The sequence below is a fragment of the Cetorhinus maximus genome, chromosome 2, assembly GCF_964194155.1.
Source record: "Cetorhinus maximus chromosome 2, sCetMax3.hap1.1, whole genome shotgun sequence".
Taxonomy (NCBI): Eukaryota; Metazoa; Chordata; class Chondrichthyes; order Lamniformes; family Cetorhinidae; genus Cetorhinus; species Cetorhinus maximus.
The window spans coordinates 131,918,121-131,941,529 of NC_135880.1; the positions used below are offsets into that span (position 1 = coordinate 131,918,121).

Sequence of the window (23,409 nt, forward strand, 5' to 3'; positions counted from 1 at the left end):
TATGCAATGAGAAGGGTTTAATTAATAATTTTGTTGTGCAGGGTCCATTTGGGAACAATGACCATAACATGATAGAACTTTTCATTAGGATGGAGAGTGAAGTAGTCCAATCTGAAACTAGGATCCGAAATCTAAACAAAGAAAACTACGAAGGTATGAGGCGTGAGTTGGCTACAATAGATTGCGGAACTTCATTAAAAGGCATGACAGTGAATAAGCAATGGTTAATATTTAAGGAATGAATGTAAACATTACAACAGTTATACATTCCTTTCTAGCACAAAAGCAAGACAGGGAAAGCAGCCCAGCCAAGGCTAACAAAATAAATCAAGGATAGTATCACATCCAAAGAGGAGTTATATAAATTTGCTAGAAAAAGTAGCAAGTCTGAGGACTGGGAGCAGTTTAGAATTCAGCAAAGGAGGACCAAGAGATAGATTAAGAGGGGAAAGATAGAGAATGAGAGTAAGCTTGCAAAGAACATAAAAGTAGACTGTAAAAGATTATAAAAGTATGCTAAAAGAAAAAAATTAGTGAAGACAAATATAGGTCCCTCACGGTCCAAAACGGGAGAATTTATAATAGAGAACAAGGAAATGGCAGAGCAATTAAACAACTTCTTTAGCTCTGTCTTGACGGAGGAAAGCACAAATAAATTCCCAGAAATGCTAGGGCACCAAAGGTCTAGCGAAAAGGAGGAATTGAAGGAAATTAGCATTACTAAAAAATGCTGAAGAAATTAATGGGATTGAAAGCCGATAAATCCCCAGGGCCTGATAATCTACATCCCAGGGTAGTAAAGGAGGTGACCATGGAAATAGTGGATGCATTGGTTGTCATCTTCCAAAATGCTGTAGATTCTGAAGAGTCCCAGCAGATTGGAAGGTGGCAAATGTAACCACACTATTTAAAAAAAGGAGGGAGAAAAAATTACAGACTAGTTACCCTGACATTTGGTAGAGAAAATAGTAGAATCTATTATAAAGCATGTGATAACAGGACAGTTAGAAAATAGCAACAGAATTAGACAAAGTCATCATGAATTTATGAAAGGGAAATCATGTTTGACAAACCTACTGGAGTTTTTTGAGGACGTAACTCGCAGAATAGCTAAGGGAGAACCAGTGGATGTGGTGTATTTGGATTTTCAGAAGACTTTAGATAAAGTCCTACATAAAAGGTTAGTGTGTAAAATTAAAGCACATGGGATTGGGGATAATATATTGGCATGGATTGAGAATTGGTTAGCAGACAGGAAACAGAGTAGGAATAAATGGGTCTTTTTCAGAGTGGCAGGCGGTGACTAGTGGGGTACCGCAGGGATCAGTGCTTGAGCCTCAGCTATTCACAATATATATCAATGATTTGGGCGAGGGAACAAAATGTAATATTTCCAAGTTTGTTGACGACACGAAACCTGGTGGGGATAAGAGTGGTGAGGAGGATGTTAAGAGACTTCAAGGCGAGTTAGACAGGTTGAGTGAGTGGGCAAATACATGGCAGATGCATTATAACATGGATAAGTGTAAAGTTATCCGCTTCAGTAGGAGAAACAGAATGGCAGAGTATTATTTAAATGGTGATAGACTGGAAAATGTTGATGTTCAAAGGGACCTGGGTGTCCTTGTACACCAATCTCTGAAAGCAAACATGCAGGTGCAGCAAGCAGTTAAGAAGGCATATGGTATGTTGGCCTTCATTGTAAGAGGACTTGAGTATAGGAGCAAGAGTGTCTTACTGCAGCTGTATAGGACCTTGGTGAGACCACACCTGGCACAGTGTGTGCAGTTTTGGTCTCCTTACCTAAGAAAGGATATACTTGCCATAGGGGGACTGCAGTGAACGTTCACCAGACTGATTCCTGGGATGGCAGGATTGTTGTATGAGGAGAGATTGGGCCCACTAGGCCTGTATTCACTGGAGTTTAGAAGAATGAGAGGGGATCTCATTGAAACGCATAAAATTCTGACAGGGCTGGACAGAATGGATGCAGGGGTGATGTTTCCTCCGGGTGGGGGGTCTAGAACAAGAGGTCAGTGTCTCAGGATATGGGATAGACCACTTTGCACTGAGATGAAGAGAAACTTCTTCACTCAGAGGGTGGTGAACCTGTGGAATTCTCTACCACAGAAGGCTACGGAGGCCAAGTCACTTAATATATTTAAGAAAGACATAGATAGATTTCTAGACTCTCAAGGTGCCAAGGGGTATGGGGAATGGGCAGGAGTATGGCATTGAGATAGAGGATCAGCCATGATCATATTGTGTGGCGGAGCAGGCTTGAAGGGCCGAATGACCTACCCCTGCTCCTATTTCTATGTTTCTGCGGTCTGCATATATAAGTTATTTTCAAATCAAGAAAGTGTCTTCAAAAGGGATGCAGCAATACCTGCTGTACAATTTTAAGACCTCTGCCAAGATCTTGGTGAAAAATGACATACTGGTTCTTAATTTGATCACACCAAGTGCAAAGAATGTTGGGGATACTAGAATGTTAGCCTAAATTTATATTCCGTGGGCTCCAATATGCAAAGTGTGGCACAGTGGACTCATCATAACACCCGGAAATGGGGTGTTGAAAGGAAAAAGAGCAGTTATCAGTGCATGTGGTAGTGGCACACATTTCCCTTAGATCTGTTGCGATTTTGGAGCACCAGCCTATCATTCCAATAGGATGGGAGTGAGTGGAAGGACTGGTGGGCTGGATAAAATTGAAAACTTGCAGAACCCACTCTGGTTTAACCATAGCAAAACAGCAATCAATCTGTAATAAAACCAGAGAATGTGGTAAATTCGCAGCAGCTGAGGATGTATCTGTGGAGAGAAAAACAGAATCAACATTTCAGGTCGATGGCATTTCATTAGAACTGGAAAAAGTTAGAAATGTAACAGGTTTTAAACAAATACAGAGAAAGTGGCAAGGGAAAGGAGTGAATGAAAGAACATACAGCAAGGTCCGCGATAGGATGAAAGGCAGGAGAGACTAAATGACAAAACAGGTGATGTTGCAAGGCAAAAGAGACAGTAATGGGACTAGTCAAGAAACACGAGATGGGTCTAGAGGAGATATAAACGGGAACAACTGAATCATTAACAACTGCCACCTGAAAAAAGTGGGGACAGGCTGTCTTGGGTTGACTGCCATTTTAAAACAGAATGGCAGAGCCATAAACAGCGCTTCACAACAGGAAGTGGAATCGGCAGGATTTTCAGGGAGAGTGGGTTCCCAACAGCCCCACCCTCAAAAAGGGATGTCACAATGCCCCGATCCAAAATCCAAGTTCATCAGTCAAAAAGGGGAGAGGTCCAGTAGGAGTAGCTTCAGCCCCAAATTCCTGCTGCTTCACCTCTCATTGCGTCAGTTTCCCACCCCTGAAAACAGCACAATTTCTAGCTTATTACTTGTTGAAATATAAAAATTATCTGGGCAGGTTATTTCTCACCAAATTTTCTTCACTAATGAAAAGGGGAAAAAAAAAGATTGCTAGTTAACAGGTGGGGTTTTTTTGCATCACTTCTGAAGAATACATCCCTCATTTATTTATTTTTTTAAAATCACATATGAGACGGTATCTGACCTTGTTACAATACTCAGCGAAGCAGCAGCACATAAATCATAAAGACTATTTGAAATACAGGATAATTTGGTTTGTCTTGTTTCTCTAGTTTTCTCAAGTGTTTCAGAAGAATATATAAGTATGGAGTGAGAAAAGGCTATGCATACCAAATGAATCACAGAATTTATCTCATAACCTTTAAACCTAATTCAATTTATGTGAGGTAATTAAGCTAAGGAAATTTCCCAGAAGCCAAAGCATTGATTGTCCTACAGATAATATTGTCACATCCTTAACAAGGTGCCCCTTTGTGCTTTATAAACTATTAACCCATACCAAACCAAAATGTATCCATAAAATCTTCAATCTATTCTCTAGACATAATCATCCAACGCTATATTTTTTTTAAGAAGGATTTAATTGGCTTAGAATCATAGAATGATACAGCACCGAAGGCGATCATTTGGTCCATTGCACCCATGCCAACTCTCTGAAAGAGCCCACTCCCCTGCCAATCAGAACTGTCACCTGAACCGGAATTCATTCTTGATTCCCCAGGGTATTTACTATTAGATTCATTTGATTGTGCAATGAAAACACAGTATGTTTGTTAAATGAATCAGTAGTTGATTTTCAGGAAATAATAAAGCAGACTACAGTCAATACCCAAGAACTGAATTTGGTTTTTTTTAAATAAAAAAACTTACCTAGCAAGGAGAACACAATGAACCTTTTTGATCTTCCCCAGTATCAGGGCATCTGAAGGCTATTTATGAAAAAGAAGAATTGCAAGTGTTAGACAAACAAACCACTGCCCACAGTTGGACAAGTATGCTAAAATATGCTTGTCAAATGCCCTATCATTGGTCTGTGCTCAACTTTTAAAATTTGCATTCATTCACAGGATCGTTACAGTGCAGAGTTACAGTACTACGAAGTCCCACTCCCATGCCTTATCCCCATAACCTTACACAATCCAATTCCTTTTTGAAAACCTCGATTGAACCTGCCTCCACCACCCTCTCAGAAGTTCGTTACAACATTGTCCATCCACAGAATCAATGCAGCATTTGACAGAGACATGTGGAGTGGTATGTAGACCTGTGAAGTTGATGATAACAAGTTAAAGCGAGAGAGCGAGAGCGAGCGAGAGACACACACACACACACACACACACACACACACACCTTGGTCTAAATTCAGTAATCTTATCAGTAGGAATAATTGAAAAGGTGATGCTGGAAATCTGAAGAAGAAACAGAAAATGTTGGAAATACGCAGGTCTGTGGAGAGAAATAATAGGGTGGATTTTACCAGCCCTCTGGCGACCAAGTGAGAGGCAGGACGCCACACAAAACGATGGAGGAAGGCATCAGGAAGGGAGCCTGATGTCTTCCCACTGCCACAGGATATCAGCAGTGGCAGGAGGGTCTTTTTCAACTCTTTCGAGTACATTCACAGTTCTTGGTTTCCGGGAGCGGGACATGAACCCACAACCTTCTGATTCAAAGGCGAGGGTGCTATGAACTGAGCCACAGCTGACACCGCCTCAGCAAGGTGACCGGTTAACCCAATTAAGTTGCCAATTAAGAGCCACTTCCCACTCCTGCTGGCATTTTACTGGAGTTGGGAAGGGTCACCACCATGTGGGGAAACCGCCAGGTAAACCTTGGCAGCATCTCAGCACGTTTCTGGGAGTTGAAGTCCTCCTTTATGGCCGCTCCATGGCCCAAAGAGGGGTATCCCAGTGGCAATGGCCACTGCCACAGCTCCGGTGCCACACTGTTGTAATGTGCACCTTTCTCAATTGTCCAGGTCAGCCTGTCTGTCTCTGCACGGTAAATAGAAAAATCTTACCAAGCCTTTGAAGGCTCTCAGTATGGAGGTGGCCTCTTCTTCCTGCAGCCTCGGCAGCTGCCACTTCCATCAGTGTGGTTGCCAAGTCTACCGAGCTGCTCTTGGAGGTGGGCTGCCGCCCTCAACCAGCTGGTGTCCTGGCAAAGGCCTCTCAATTGGCTGCCACCAGTAAAATGCCACCCAAAGTCCCACCACCCTTTCTATCCCACTGCCAGGATAACCTGCCCTTTGATAAATTTCAGCCAATGTTACAGGTCAAAGAGCTTTTGCCCAAAATTAGAACTAATTGTTTGCCCTGAAATGCCACCCCCAGATTATCCCCAGTGTAGGACCATGTTTCAATCTCTGGCTATTTTGCTGCAAATGCCCCAATCTGCTAGGGTGAGAAAAGCATCTGGAAAGCTTTACTGAGTAATCTCATCACACGGTCACCAGTTTTCCGGGCCCTCTCTCAACGGTTCTTCTTAACTAGCAAATATTAAGTTTGGACCGTTTGTCAGTTGAACACAGGACAGAAAGGGCTGCATTTTCCTGTGGGCTTTGGGACCCCAGTGTAAGGATCAAATGGGGGTCCCAAGCCCACATTTACCAGGAACAATGATGCAATCTTCCCTGAGTTGGCCTCTTAATTGGTTGCCTTGTGCTTACCATCTTAATAAGTATAATGGGTGGGCTCCCAATGCCGCCAGCCCTCTTTGGAGCCCTGGCAGCCCCACTGGAAGAACACAGTCGTGGAAGGTTGGAAATCTCATTGCTTTGCATATTGGATTAGCTTTAAAGCAAACAGTCTATTAATGGCTGTAAAGGCTGGCACTACTGGTTTCCCTATCATCCTCATTAACATTCTAAACATCCTGCGTATCTCTGGGAGATAATCCTTTGTTAGTTGAGCCTAACCTTATATCAATAATAATATGAATTAAACCAAAAATCTTTTACCGCTCAAGTAGGTAAAAGTCTCAAGGTGTTACATCCACATCCCTATATACTCATGTGATATTGTAATTCTTAAAAAGCAAGTTCTGCTATTGAGAGTTTCTCAGGATCTGTTGGCTTCTTACTATAAAAGAGATTTTGCTCGAGGTAATGGTCTTTTGTTGAAAAAAACATTTATCTACCTGATAACGATTTACAAAGGTTAGATAAGACCAAGACATATAGCTGGAGCTACTCTCCGAGATGCTTCACACTCATCGCCTCTCAGTGACTGACATCACTGTGAAATAGCTCCTTACGCATGTGCTCAGTCGCTATTAGAATTAACTTTAAGGATGTTAATAATTGGGGATTCAGCGATGGTGATGTCACTGAATGTCAAGGAGAGATGGTTGCATTCTCTCTTGTTGGATATGGCCACTGCATGGAACTGCCTATTCAACGATCTTCCTTCCAACATAAGGTCAGTAGTGGGGATATTTATTGATTATCGTGAAGCGTCCAGTTCCATTTGCAACTCCTCGGGTATTGGAAAAGTCTGTGCCCACGCAGCAAGATCTGAACAACATTCAAGTTTGGGCTTTTTTTTTACAGAAACTTGGAATTTAATTTATCAAACATGTTGATTACACAGAGATGGTAAGCTGCCTGATAAACTCTATTCAAACCAAAGTAGTTACGTAAAGAGGTACCTTCATTAAAAGCGTGGTTCAGCATAAACAGCAGTATATAACTTGTGTTCCAAATGGGTTTCACTCCCGGTGTCTCCAATGATTTGTACAAAAGAGGTGAATCATTACAGAAGCCAAGTTATGTTTGAGAGTGTCCTTCAAACCTGATGAATTATGACTAGTACGCATTTAGATCTCGTACGTGTTCCAGCTACAGGAATACAGCAGTTTCAGGTTTTGGGCAGGAGACAAGTCATAGCTCATTATGATTTAGCCCTCCCTTCGAGAGTCTAGCCAGAAGATCTTGCATGTGTTTCTTTACCTTGTACCCAAGTTCTTTTGTCTTTTCTGTTAGCATTGCATACTTTTCTTTGTTCCTAGACAAATGTTCCTTGTCCCCAATTGTCTCCACATGTTTAAGCTTTTGAGGCGACAAGTCCAGCTGTTCCTGATAATGCTGGTGCTTCTCGATCTTTGTCTCAAAGTGCTTCAGTTCCTCCTTAATGGAATCCAGTTCATCTTCTGTGAAGTTCGACCTTTTTGCCATATCCCACAGCTCAAGTACTTAAGTGACAAGTAACATTTACACCACACAAGTGTCAGGCAATGATCATCTCCAACATGAAAGAATCCAATTATCATCCCTTGACATTCAATGGCATTAACATCAATGAGGCCCCCCCCACACCCATTAACATTTTTGGGGTTACCATTGGCCAGAAACTTAACTGGATCAGCAGATAAATACAGTGACGACAAGGGCAGTTCAGCAGTTCATTATGCTGCAGTGAGTATCTCATCTCCTGACTCCCCAAAGACTTTCACCATCTAACAAGACACAAGCTGGGAATATAAAGGAAAACTCTCCACTTATCTGGATGATTGCAGCTCCAACATTATTCAAGAAATTTGACACCATGCAGGATAAAACAGCTTGCTGGACTGGCACACCATCCACCATCTTAATTATTCACTCCCTCCACCAACAGCACATCATGGCTGCAGTGTGCACCATCTACAAGATGCACTGCAGCAACTCAGTAAGTCTTATTCAGCAGCTCCTCCAAAACCTGTAACCTCTACCGCCTATAAGAACAAGGGCAGCAGGCACGTGGGAACACCATCATTTGCAAGTTGTCCTCTAAGTCACACAACATCCTCAGATATTGGAGCAATCTGTGCATGCAGCAAGATCTGAAAAACTTCAAGTTTGGTCTTATAAGTGGCAAGTAACATTTACACCGCACAAGTGTTACACAACACTTGGAAATATATTGCTGTTCCTTCATCGTCGCCAAGTTAAAATCCTGGAACTCTCTACCTAACAGCACTCTAGGTATACATAGACAACGGTTCAAGAAGCTGGACCGCCACCACCTTCTCAAGAGCAATTAAGGATGAGCAATAAATGGTGGTCTAGTCAGCGGTGCCCACATCCCATAAATGAATAAAGGAAAATGAAGGCCATTACTTTATAAACATTTGTTCTTAGATATGAGCAGTGTTCAATTCATTATCCATCCCTTTAGTGATTGCTCTTAGAAGCGATTTGTTTGGCCGCGTCAGAGAATATTGAAGAATCAAACACATGGTGTGTAAATTGAATCATGTGTAGCCAGGTAGCATAGTAATATTGTCACTAAGCTAGTAATCCAGAGACCCACATAATGCTCTGGGGACCTGGGTTCAAATCCCATCATGTCAGGTGCTGAGTTCAATAAAAATCTGGAATTAAAAGTCTAACGATGACCATGAATCGATTGTCGTAAAAGCCCATCCGGTTCAGTAATGCCCTTTAGGGAAGGAAATCTGCCGTCCTTAACTGGTCTGGCCTACTTGTGACCCCAGACCCACAGCAATGTGGTTGACTCTTACCTGCCCTCTGAAATGGCCTGGCAAGCTACTCAATTGTATCAAACTGCGTAAAAAGTCTAAAAGGAATGAAACCGGATGGATCACCCAATATCGACCTAGGCACCGAAAACGACAACGGCAAACTCAGCCCTGTATACCCTGCAAAGTCCTTCTTACTAACATCTGGGGATTTGTGCCAAAATTGGGAGAACTGTCTCACATTCTAGTCAAGCAATAGCCTAACATAATCACACCTAACAGAAAATGTCCTAGACACCACCATCATCATCATCCCAGCAGAGGTGGCAGCACAGTGGCATACAGTCAGGGTAGAGTTGCACTGGGAGTCCTCAATATTGACTCTGGACCCCATGAAGTCTCATAGCATCAAGTCAAACATGGGCAAGGAAACCTCCTGCTGATTACCACATTTCGCCTTCCCTCAGCTGATGAATCAGTGCTCCTCCATGTTTGATCACTTGGAGGAAGCACTGAGGGTAGCAAGGGCACACAATGCATTCTGGGTAGGGGACTTCAAGAGAGGCTCTGTAACACCACTATAGACCAAGCCGGCCGGGTCCTAAAGGACATAGCTGCTAGACTGCATCTGTGGCAGCTGGTGAGGGAACCAACAAGAGGGCAAAACATGCTTGACCTCATCCCCACCAACCTGCCTGCTGCAGATACATCTGTCCATGACAGTATTGGTAGCAGTGACCACCACACAGACCACGTGGAGGCCTGTCTTTACATTGAGGATACCCGCTATAGTGTTGTGTGGCACTATAACCGTGCTAAATGGGATAGATTTCGAACGGATCTAGCAACTCAAGACTGGGCGACCACGAGGTGCTGTAGGCCATCAGCAGCAGCAGAATTGCACTCAAACACAACCTGTAACCTCATGGCCCAGCATATCTGCCACTCTACCATTATCATCAAGCCAGGGGATCACAAAAAGCAGGACAAATCCAACCTGCAAACTACCTTTCAATCATCACTAAAAAGTGACGAAAGGGGTCATCAACAGTGCTATTAAGCGGCACTTACTTAGCAATGACCTGCTCACTGTGTCTCAGTTTCGGTTCCACCAGGGCCACTCAGCTCCTGACCTCGTTGAGCCTTGGCTCAAACATGGACAAAAGAGCTGAGCTCCAGAAACGAGGTGAGAATGACTGCCCTTGACATCAAAGCAGCATTTGACAAGAGTGTGGCATCAGGGAAGTTAATGGGAATCAAGGGGAAAACTCTCTGCTGGTTGGAGTCTTATCTAGCACAAAGGAAGGTGGTTGTGGCTGTTGGCGGTCAATCGTCTCAGCTCCAGGTCCTCACTGCAGGAGTTCCTCAGGGTAGTGTCCTAGGCCCAACCATCTCCAACTGCTTCATCAATGACCTTCCTCCCATCATAAGGTCAGAATGGGGATGTTCACTGATGATTGCACAATGTTCAGCACCATTCACGACTCCTCAGGTACTGAAACAGTCCATGTCCAAATGCAGCAGGATCTGGACAATATCCAGAACATTCCACCACACAAGTGCCAGGCAATGATCATCTCCAACAAGACAGAATCTAGTCATCGTCCCTTGACATTCAAAGGCATTATCATCACTGAATCCCCCACTATCAACATCCTGGTGGTTACCATTGACCAGAAACCGAACAGGACTATCCACATAAATACTGTGGCTACAAGAGCAGATTAGAAGCTAGGAATCCTGCGACGAGTAACTCACCTCCTGATTCCCCTAAGCCTGTCCACCATCTACAAGGCACAAGTCAGGAATGTGATGGAATACTCTCCACTTGCCTAGATGGGTGCAGCCCCAACAACACTCAAGAAGCTTGACACCATCCAGGGCAAAGCAGCCCACTTGATTGGCACCCCATCCACAAACATTCACTCCCTCCACCACCGACGCACAGTAGCAGTAGTATACCATGTACAAGATGCACTGCAGGAACTCACCAAATCTCCTTAGACAGCACCTTCCAAACCCACAACCACTACCACCTAGAAGGACAGGGGCAGCAGACACATGGGAACACCACCCACTGCAAGTTCTCCTCCAAGCCACTCACCATCTTGACTTAGAACTATATCGCTGTTCCTTCACTGTCACTGGGTCAAAACCCTGGAACTCCCTCCCTAACAGCACTGTGGGTGTACCTACACCACATAGACTGCAGTGGTTCAAGAAGGCAGCTCTCTACCACATTCTCAAGGGCAATTAAGGATGGGCAATAAATGCTGGCCTAGCAAGCAATGCCCACACACCATGAACAAATTTTTAAAAATTCCTCTCCTAAAGGCTACTTAGCTGTGGGGGCTGCCTGCAGCAAATCATCTCAGGCACGTTCTCACAAAAGTTGTGGACCACTCATTCAAAGAGTATTTCATCAGCATTACCTTCAGGTTCCTGTCTTCTCTATGCAATTTCCTTGCCGAGGTCCATTGCCACCCTTCTGAGGGTGCTCCATGATAATGCTTCATTGTCAAGCAGCAGGCTACAATGTGATGTGATGTGGTAAATCATGACCTTCACTGGAGTATGGTTCCACGAATGCTAGTCATTCATCATCAAAGCACAAGAGCATATCAGCAAACCATCCTATTTTAAGGGCCAACATGTCTAAGCCAATCTTGGCCTCACTCAGTGACCGCAGGTGGACTCTTCAAGCTGGATTTTAATCAGGAGCAGACACCCGAACTGATTGTTCTTCTTCCTAAGCCAAGGAGAAAAACTCTCAACTCAGCTAATTCAGCACAGAGCTGGAACGGAACCTGGGAACTTTACCCCAGCTCTGACTCACAGAAAGTGAAGATGATGTCAGGCAAGTCGGTAAAACCTGAACTTTTTACAATCATCTTAATTTGTAAATTGTTAAAATAATGCAGTTGGATTATATTGTATTTATTCATTATAATGTCCACATGTTTGTAACTGCCAACAGCTACCCTTGGTTTCGGAGAGTGCTTTGTTATGTAACTTCATGATTCTTCCTTACTTGCACCTCCCAAATAATTCCACTCAGTTTATGGTATGGCAGGTGGTATTTGCCAGGCTGACCAAATCCATAAGGGAAACTTGGCCACGCGATCACAATAATTTTGCATTTTGTATTTATTACAAGAAGGCTGGTGCACTGAAGACAGATGCAATGAGGTCCACTACCACCTTTAGAGATTTTAAAGATAAAATTAAAATATTAATTAACAAAAGAAAAAAATCCTACACAAAATTACAGTTACGCAGTTATAACAGTTCCCAAAATTTCTACTTAATCAGGCTCCCAACTACACACCCCTTTAAGGCAACAGTCCAAATAGATTCCAAATCTATAAAATCATCCAGTGGTTTTACCACAAGCACCACTGGACAATGGATGTTTAAGGAGCATATGATGAGCAAATGATCAGCCCCTTATCCTGAGCCTGTGCCCCTGTCTTTTAGATTTCCCAATCAGAGGAAACATTCTCTCAGCATCCACCCTATCAAGCCTCTTCAGAATTTTGTAGGTTTCAATGAGATCACCTCTTATTCTTCTAAACTTCAAAGAATACAAGCCCAATTTACTCAGCCTTTCGTCATAGGACAATCCCCTCATTCCAGGGGCCAATTTAGTGACTCTTTGCTGTACCACCTCCAATGCAAGTACATCCTTTTTTCAATGTAGAGACCAAAACTGCAGATGTGGTCACACCAAAACCTTATACAACCGTAGCAAGGCTTCTTTATTTTTGTACTCCAATCCCTTGCAATAAAAGCCATTTGCCTTCCTAAACATAAAATTAAAATTAAAATATTGGGGTTGAATACCATCTCGGGCAGTGGTACAAAACAAGCAATATTGGATTAGGCACCTGTTATACACAGCGCCTGATATTTAATTTCACTGACTCCAATGGAACTGAAGATCTGGAGCTGCGTATAACAGGGGTATAATCTGATGCCGCCCATTTTGCACCACTGTCCGATATTAAATTTTACCCCAGGAAATTAAAGTTTAAAATACTTAAATTACTGGGCCTTCACTGCCCCATTAAAGCTCTTCAGTAATGACATGGAATCAAAGTCACTGTCTTGCTAATTTTTTTTGAAAGAAAGTATAAATCTTTACCATGGCTTTAGTTCAACACCACCAGTTCAATGGTATACTAGCGACCTGAATTTTGGTGATGTAGTGAAGGTCATTTAACATTATACCCTGCTTAACTTTGTCACACTGACATCAGTAACAGATTTGTTGTCCAATGCTACTTTCATCAAAGTTCTAGCTTTTGACTGTAGGGGACGTGAAATAACTGAGACAGCACTACTAAATGCCTAAAATAAGCTACAAGAGTGATTTTATAGATTGCCATACTCCTAATAGCAAATTTTACTGTCACCCTCTGAAGCAGATACCACATTATCCCTGAAAGTGCTCAACCTGCTAATATAGACCAGATTGTTGCATCCTTATTTGCAAGTAGTTTCCCAGCTATCCATTCAACAGCTGTAAATGTAGTCATGAATCTCAACTTTTGGACAACTACGCTTGCAACTTAAAAGGAGTAGATTTCACAGCACTTATAGGAACATAGAAGTAGGAGTAGGTCATTCAGCTCCTCAAGCCGGTTCTGCCATTCAATTAGATGATGGCTGGCCTGTACCTTAGTTCCATTTACCCAGCTTTGTTCCATATCCCATAATACCCTTCCCAAAAGAAAACTTTAAAAACTTAAGAACAAGGCAGTTATCCTCAATCTGAGCAAAGAAACAGGAATACATGCAAACTAGTCTGCCATATGTTATGATCCCAGCTGATGTTACTACTGGACAAAACAGATCTCAGGGTGGAACCCAGCTTGATAGAACCTAACTTTTATTTTTTTTGTTCAGATACATGGAGAGTGGCTACTGAACAGAGTCACAGGAGTCAGCTGAATTTTTAACAAAAGAATAGAACATTTATTAAACAAGAAAAAGATGAACTATATTATAATACTCCTTCACCCACAACTATATTTTTGCAGATATATACAGATTTGTAAGGAAAACACAAGTTACAAAAGCTATCTTATACTCTAATGTTCACAGTATGTACACAATCCATGTAAATCAATAGGCGACCTGTGATCAGACACACCACACTCTGAAACCAAGTGAGAGATGCCACCTCAAACAGATGCTACGGATCTCTCCTCAACTCCCCCCAGACGCTTGTCACACCATGAGCCAACCAATCTCACTGAACTCCGTCTTTCATAGGAGGACTTACAATCTCCACTCTTGAAGAATCTTCTCCCAAACAATGCTTTCTCTCAGATGCCTTGCACAAGAGTCCACCTCCAGGGTTTCAAACTCTCCTCCTGATGTTTCTCTCCCCTGGATCGCCACGTGCATTCAAGCTTCTTCCCACGCACTCTTTTACTGATTCAGCCATCAACAGTACACCACTGCTTCACATGCCCATAGTAAAGAGTTACAGACCTTCAGCCTTCCCCTTAGATCTTCCAGCTTCTCATACACCACGCTTTAAATCTGCATCCTGCAGCTTCTCCCTTTAAGCCGGAAGCTTGGAGTCTTCCTCTCTGCTCCTTACTTTCACTTCCAGAGCAGAGCCTTTTCCAGGTTCCTGCCCTTGTCCTTTGACTTAACTATCCTCTTAGGACCTTTCCTGTTCCACTCCCCTGGATTTGGGGATTTTCTTCTTCAGTTTCTTTGGGGAAACCTGCTTCCCCTGCAGTTCCCTATCCTGTCCAGCCTCTCGGGAATCCTGGCTTCAACTGAGCTTTGGTTTGGGACATGCTATCCTAGGCTCTTCCTAGGCTGTTTCTCGTGGCAACTGCTTCCAACTGAATGGAAATTACTTTTCTGTCTCTGTGGGACTTCCTGTTGCAGGCAACAGAGTTTTTTAATTTCATGTTTGTTTTAACTTCCCTTCAAGAGTCGTAAAACCTTTATTAAAATGCAGACATCTTTTAAAGTGAAACTAAAACTCAACTTCCCCTTTTTCTTAATGCACAAATACAGTAATACAAATTAAACTTAACTTAAAACTAAAACTTAAAGATATACCTTATTCCTAACACACCCAAATACAAATATAACTTACTTAAACTATCTTTATTTCCTAAAACATACCTGTGGTTTGGTCAGAGGAGTCACTGCTTCAAACACCTCAAAAGTTAACCACCTGGATCTCCCTTTGCATGAACATTTGTAAAGCTAAATTTCAATCCTCAAAGACACTTGAAGGTGCCTATTAATGTAATGATGTTTTAAAATTGTTACAGATCAACTATCAAATCATATAATTGAAAATAATTCTGAAACCTAGACCATAAATGGATACAATGCCATTTGTACAATACAAGAAAATTATGTTATTTGAGTCAGTGAACATGAGCATGACAAGGACAGGAGAAAAAGCCTGCTGCTACATCAAGTTGAGGGATCAGGTGCATTAAGGGTATTGCACAGTCCAGATTATGACAGGTTTCTCTCACACTATCCCTCATCAAGCTTGTCTTGTATGATACATCACAGTATCACAGTGCCTTTACAGTGCAGGAGGAGGCCATTCAGACAGCATTCCACCTAGTCTCACTCCCCTGCCTTATCCCCGTAACCTTGCACATTCTTTTTTTTCAGGTAGCAATCCAATTCCATTTTGAAGACCTCGGTCGAACCTGCCTCCACCACCCTTTCAGGAAGTTTGTTCCAGACTCCAGCCACCCTCTGGATGAAAGAATTCTTCCTCACATCACAGGATAACAAATGGAAATTAGAGGGATTTATGGAAAAAAATAATTTTCTTCACCAGAAATATTATCCATCAATAATTTGTATTCAGATTGCTTTATTGATGGAAAAATACTAGCTTATACATGGAATCCAGAACTATCTTCCTAAAAATGCTGTAGAAGCGAGGTCAATAAAAAAGTTCATTCTGAACTACTTAGTGTACCATCTCGACCAGGATCTGTTGCCAGAGAGTCAGTGTGGTTTCAGAAAAAGTCGAAGAACCACTGATATGGCGCTTACAGTTAGGTGGCTCCAGGAGAAATGTCAAGAACAGGACATAAACCTCTCCACCACATCCATTGAACTGACCAAGACTTTTAAGACAGTCAGCTTTGAAAGATAATGGAGAACTTTGGCTGCCCTGAGAAATTCATCATAATGCGTTGACAGTTTCATGACTGCATGCTCACACATAGATGTGTGTCCTGGATGATGGTGAGTCTTCTGAGCCACTAAATTCACTAAAACGAAGTTGAGCACCAACTTTCTTCAGCATGTTTGCTCTGCCATGCTCTCTGATGCCTTCCATGATGGCGATGCTGGCATCAAAATCCGATATTGCCTGAACGGGAAGCTCTCAAACTGAGAGGAGTCCAAGCAAAGGCAAAAGTCTTCAAGGATATACTTTGCAATTTCCTATTTGCCAATCACTGTGCTGGTTCAGAGCTGGACATGCAAAGTAGCATGGACTTGTTCTCTGTGCATGTGACAACTTTGGCCTTAGGATCAGCATGAAGAAAACTGAAGTAATGTACCAACCTGCTTTAGGAAAGCCCAACCTCGAGCACAAGTTTCCAGAACTTGTCAGCAGTGGATAAGTTCATTTATCTCAGCAGCATACTCTCTCAAGCTGTCTATATTGACAAGACACACATAGGGCAGGATTTTACCGTCGACGAGCGGGGACAGGGCCCGCTCACCAACGTGTAAAAGGACGCGGGATGACATTGGGCAGAACTTCCAACGTCACCCCGCCCCATTTAAATTTTCAGGAAGGCAGGGGCGTAGCAATATCAGCTGCGCGCCCACCGACCTGTCCATGGCTAATTAAAGCAATTAAAGGACCTGCCCGTCCAACCTTAAGGTTGGCGGGCAGGCTAGGAGCCCCGGCGGCAACTAGAAAAAACATGAAACCTCATCCACCAGCGGGATGAGGTTTCATGTAGGGTTTTAAAAATTTTAATAAAGTTGCTATGGAAATTATGAACATGTTCCAACTCATGTGGCATTGTCACATGAGGGGACATGTAAGGGATTTTCTTTTTCTCTATTTTTAATATTGATGAAAGTAGAGCCGTTCTCCCTGAGATGGAACCATACTCCAGTGAGGGATTCCCCACCACGCGCACAGGGAGTGCATAGTGGCCCGCCCCCAATTGGGTCAGCTCTGCCCGCCCGACGAATGGAAAATTCAGCCCATAGAATTGCCAAAGCAAGTGCAACCTTTGACAGATTTCGAACATCAGTCTGGGAATGAAGCGGAGTAAGTCTGTCTACCAAACAAAGTCTATAAAGCATTAGTCCTGCCCACTCTGCTCTAGGTACATAAGACTTGGGTTGTGTACCACCCTCATGCCAAGAAGCTCAAGCATTTTTGCTTGAGCTGCCTTTGGAAATTTCTAAAGATTAGATAGCAGGACAAAATACCAGACATTAAAAGATGCTCACCCGAGCTGGCATGCTAAGCATCCACACCATACTGAGGTAGTCACAACTGAGTTGGGCTGGTCATGTAGCCAGAATGCCTGAAACTCACTTACCAAAGCACATCTTCTATGAAAGCTCCAATCTAGGGTGCGCTCTTATGGCAGTCAAAGAAAATGCTACAAGGACACTCTGAAGGTTTCACTTAGGAGCTTTGATATTGACTTCGAGTCCTGGGAGAAGCATGGACAGGATCGCTGCACCTGGCGCAGCCAAATAAAAAAAATGGTGCAGCCCACCTCGAAAGCAAGCGCATCTCAGAGGTGGAGAGGAAACACAAAGGAGAGAAAATCGCGAGCCAGCTACACAACCAAAATTCAATTGTCTGCGGTATTCTGTCCTGTTTGCAGCAGAACCTTCCAGGTGCATATCGGCCTTACCAGTCACCTACATATCCACTGGAACCTTACGAAACAACCCAGATGACGAATGTGGTCATCTTCACCTCGAAGGACAACGAAGAATAAAAAAAAAAGATTAAAAAGTCAGATTGGCAGAATTTTGTTAGATAAGGGTATTAGAGATTATTGAGTTAAGATACAGTTCAGCCATGATATAGGTGAACGGTTAGACAGCTTGAGGGGCTGAAAGGAATATCCGAAGAGGATTCGACCAGATTTCCCACACAGTAAATAAATAATTTATATAACTTTTTAAAATTGCTCTTAGATTGAAAAAAAACAAGGACATTAATATACGTTTCTCAAAAGTATTTCATCCGCCAACCAAATTATTTAGTAGACACAACTTGCCAGGTTAACGCACAAATTCCTCACCATTTACAGGTGTCCACCTTTCTCATCCTGTAACTTCCTACATACTTAGAATTGTGGTCCCAGTGGGGTTTGCAAGGGCCCATGGGCTTGGAGAACCAGGCTGTAAGATTCTAGCCCTATTTCCAATGTACTCTCATTTGAGGTATGCTGCCCAGAGAGAGAACAGAATAGTGATTTACCCCAATGGCTTTCTCTTTCACAATTACACCAGATTAAAATTTTCAGACTGCAGTTTACTCCACTTCAGGACAGTTCTACTTCAGATCAATCTGTTCCACCTTTGAATTTAAGTTCAGAATCATTTCAGTGGCACTAAATGATGGATATGAGCAAGCTTTTCACCTAAAATTTGCTCTGTCAGTTTCAATTGTGATGAATTCCATTTTTTGCATCAGTGTGTACTGTATAAGCTAGCAGCCTGTGGAGATGGTAATATTTAAAATACAAGATGCTCTAATGCTTGTTACATTTGGTCCTGTCTGGTAACAAGGATGGGACCCTCTTGGAGCATTTTGATGCAGCAGACAATGAGCCAAGGACCTGCCTTCGGACAGGGCACACATGACGTGACATACTTGCAATGGAAGCAGTTCAGAGAAGGTTCACGAGGCCGATTCCTGGAATGAAAAGATTGTCTTATGAGGAAAGGCCAAGCAGGTTGGACCTATACTCATTGGCATTTAGCAAAACGAGAGATTATATTATTGAAACATAAGATTGTGTGTGGGCTGGACAGGGTAGACGCTGAGAGGATTTTTTCCCTTTTGAAGGAATCTAGGGTGAGAGGCACAGTTTAAGAATAAGGGGTCTCCCATTCAAGAAGAAAATGTGGAGAAATTTCTTCTTTCAGAAGGTCGTTAATCTTTGGACTGCTCTACCCCAGGCAGCGGTGGAGGCTGGGTCACTGAATATATTCAAGTCTGAGTTAGGCAGATTTTTGATCTATAAGAGAGTCAAGGGTTCTGGAGGGGCAGGCAAGAAAGTTGGGCCAGGGCCACAAACAGATCAGCCATGATCTTTTGAATGGTGGAGCAGGCTCAAGAGGCCAACTGGTCTACTTCTGTTCCTATTTCTTATGTTCTTAATTACCAATGAATGGGGCTGGTGTTAAGACTTCACCACGCAAGAAGCTTCAGCAAGTCTGGTGGCTGAGCAAATGACAAGTTAGATACTCTAAATAAATACTAAATCTTGTAGCGATGGTTTGTACTGAAGCAGGTAGGAAATAACTGTAATTGGGCAGTACACAAATCACTAACATTATCCCTTTCAGCTTTCCCTAGGAAATGTAATGTTCCCATGTCATTAAATCCCAATTGTTTCAAAGATTATATTCTTTAAAATCTATTAATTTCTTATAATTGATAGTAAAATTAGATATTAAAGCTAGAATATACTGTTGAAAAGCTTGTCCTTGGTGATTTTTTAAAAAAAATTATTTTGCAAGCACAGACTCTTGCTGAAGTACAGTTCCACAGCTGGTGGTTGCTCTCTAGTGCTTCCATACGTTAACCTAATCAAGCTATTTGTCTGCAGCAGGTATAACAGCCCAACACAATCTTTTCCTTGGCCAATGTGCAGGCTTGTGCACTTGAAATAGTGATCGTGGATAGTGATCAGCAGCATGGTCGCTGGTTGCTCCAACTCCAGGCCAACAAGGCTGATTGTAGTAACAGTCCCAGCTGAGATAAGCTAACTCAGCAGAGAGCGGGAATCAAACCTGGAGCTCACTTGGACTGTATGACTGAGCTACTCACTGGATAACTCTATGGGACCATCCAAGAGACTGCTTCAATTGATATGATTTTGCACCTCAAAATATTTACATATGCCAATGTCTTATTTTCCAAAATATTTGAAAATCAAAATTTTATTAGGGCGTATCCCCTACATTCTTAGAAAATAAAATGTTGTTTATATTATATCCAGCTCAAAAGGAGCACTACCGCAATAACTAATCTAGAGTAACCCATTTAATATAATCAAATGACAAACAGTAAAATAATCCACATCAATTTTAGAACATTTATAACCAAAATATAAGTACTTCAATATGTAAGTATTTTAAAAGCAAAAATATATAATTGTAGGAATCAGCTATCCCTTTATTCAAATTGCTCCCTTTGAGCAAAGCAACTTTTCAGGTTCTCTTCTTTAAGTTTTGCGGCGACTGAGTAATAATTCCAGGTATGACAACACTCATGAGTCTACTCCCTTATCCTGATGGAAAATTTGTTAACTGCCTGTACATTGCACTGAAGTCCCCTGCCATAGTCTTCTCATCTCCACCACATGCCAGTGACGCCAGGTCCCAATAAGTTGACTTTCAGGTTGCAGTTGGCAGCATATGGTTCATATTTTAGGAGCTGGCGCCACTAACACGTATCTTGGCACAATATAAAAGCAGCAGTAGATGCTTAAAAGAGTCTGATATGATAAGGAAGTTGGATATAGCAGCATAAACAGCAGGAACCAGCTCAAAGAGGGCAGTCTCCTGAACCACCCTGATACAAAAGCAGCTTTTGCACTGCTGTGAATGTTCTCAGAACTGTAGTCAGTATTATCCCCATCACAGTCAACCCGTAAGAGCATGTAAACAATCCCACTGAGGTCTCTATGATTAGACCTAAATGCGTGGCAAAATCAACCCAAGCAGTTGAAGCACAGGCATCGAATCAATCCCATAAAGCTACAACCTAAATTCTGCTTGATAAAAATAAAATTTAATTCTTACTATAAAACAGGGGTAACAAATTGGCATGTAAAGAAATCTTCCCAGCAATAGTCATGCACGGTGCGTGGCATTAAAAATAGCTCACTAAAGAGCTCCAAAGAGGAAAAATGGCTGTGAAGATATGACAACTATGTGAGGCGCGTCAGCTAGTCGAAGTAGACAGTCTTGTTTAAAGACAAAGAGTATCTTAAATACAAAGAGCTCCTGAATAAAGGATGCGTTGTTGCACAACATATACATCAAACTGGAAATATTCCAGACCCATTACGCAAAGAATCAAAGAAGAATTTGGTCAACATTTTGCAGCTTCTTTTGTAATAAGGAATTGAAGCGCTCACTAAGTTGTGTGTAAACAGCATGATTTCAGCAGCCCGAACAATCCCCATCCACCATTACTCTCCTCCGTCTGGCTGAACTTGTTCTCACACTGAACAATTTCTCCTTAAACTCCTCTCACTTCCTCCAAATAAAAGGTGTGGCTATGGGTACCCACATAGGCCCCAGTTATGCCTGTCTCTTTATGGGGTATGTGGAACATTCCTAGTTCCAGTCCTACTCCGGCCCCCTCCCACAACTCTTTCTCCGGTACATCGATGATTACTTCAATGCTGCTTCATGCTCTCGTCTGGACCTGGAAAAATTTTATTAATTTTGCTTCCAATTTCCACCCCTCCATCATTTTCACATGGTCCATCTCTGACACTTCCCTTCCCTTCCTTGACCTCTCTGTCTCAATTTCTGGTGATAGACTATCCACCAATATCCATTACAAGCCTACCGACTCCCACAGCTACCTCGACTACAGCTCCTCACACCCCACTTCCTGTAAGGACTCCATCCCATTCTCTCAGTTCCTTCGCCTCCATCGAATCTGTTCTGATGATGCCACTTTCAAAAACAGTTCCTCTGACATGTCTTCCTTCTTCCTTAGCCGAGGTGTTCCACCCACGGTGGTTGACAGGGCCCTCAACCATGTCCGACCCATCTCCCGCGCATCCACCCTCACACCTTCCTCTCCCTCCCAGAAACATGATAGGGCCCCCCTTGTCCTCACTTATCACCCCACCAGCCTCCGCATTCAAAGGATCATCCTCCGCCATTTCCGGCAACTCCAGCATGATGCCACCACCAAACACACCTTCCCTTCAGCCTCCCCGGCGGCATTCCGTAGGGATCGTTCCCTCCGTGACATCCTGGTCCACTCCTCCATCACCCCCTACACCTCAACCCCCTCCCACTGCACCTTCCCATGCAACCGCAGAAGGCGCAACATCTGCCCCTTTACTTCCCCTCTCCTCACTGTCCAAGGGCCCAAACATTCCTTTCAAGCAAAGCAGCATTTCACTTGCACTTCCCTCAATTTAGTCTACTGCATTCGTTGCTCCCAATGCGGTTTCCTCTACATTGGAGAGACCAAACGCAGACTGGGTGACCGCTTTGCAGAACACCTTCGGTTTGGCCACAACCATTACCCAGACCTCCCTGTCGCTTGCCATTTCAACACTCCACCCTGCTCTCATGCCCACATGTCCGTCCTTGGCTTGCTGCATTGCTCCAGTGAAGCTCAACACAAACTGGAGGAACAGCACCTCATCTTCTGACTAGGCACTTTACAGCCTTCCGGACTGAATATTGAGTTCATCAATTTTAGATCATGAACTCTCTCTTCCATCCCCACCCCCTTTCCGATTCTCCCTTTTTTTTTTCCAATAATTTTTATAGATTTTCTTTTCCCACCTATTTCCATTATTTTTAAATGTATTTCCATCCATTGTTTTATCTCTACCTTTTAGCCTTTTTCGATTCCTTCACCCCATCCCACCCCCACTAGGGCTATCTGTACCTTGCTTGTCCAGCTCTCTACCCTTAATTAGCACATTCCTTAGCTAATATCACCACCTTCAACACTTCTTTGTCCTTTTGTCTGTGAAATCTTTTGGCTATCTCCACCTATCACTGGCCCTCTATCCAGCACTACCTGTCCCACCCCCCCTTAAACCAGCTTATATTTCACCTCTCTTTACTTAGTTCTGTTGAAGAGTCATATGGACTCGAAACATTAACTGTGTCCCTCTCTGCAGATGCCGCCAGGCCTGCTGAGTTTTTCCAGGTATTTTTATTTTTGTTTTATGGTTTCAGCAGCACCTGGACCGCCCCTGTTGAACATCAAATGGGCATATTAAAAAATATGCCAAAGCAATGCAAAAGATAATTGTTATTTACATTGATTGAGTGCAGCTTTTGTTTCAAATGATCTGATGCCAACTTCATTCAGCACTGAAATGTTATAGTTAAGGGAAGGGTTATGGGGGTGATTACACTTTTGGGCATGTTAGGAATGCTGCCATCAGTCAGCTGAACTGAGGGGGATGAGGGGCAGAAGTAGAATCAGTTGAACAGGCTTGTTCCTCACCCACTGTGGATTTTACCGTCAGGATCCAGCAGGCTTGTGTGCGATCCACTCGCTACATCATTCAAAGTTATGCAAATATATTTAAAGTACCTGATGTCATTTTCTATGCTCC

The 23,409-nt window shown here is 42.8% G+C and overlaps 1 protein-coding gene across 1 annotated transcript in view; it reads right to left on the bottom strand.

Annotated features, from left to right (window-relative positions):
* Window positions 1–23,409, bottom strand: part of mtap (methylthioadenosine phosphorylase) — a 212,922-nt gene that overhangs the window by 152,030 nt on the left and 37,483 nt on the right. The window contains exon 3 of the mRNA XM_078569460.1: window positions 4,265–4,323. Within this exon, the coding sequence (XP_078425586.1) occupies window positions 4,265–4,323 (59 nt within the window). The remainder of the gene's footprint in view (window positions 1–4,264; window positions 4,324–23,409) is intronic.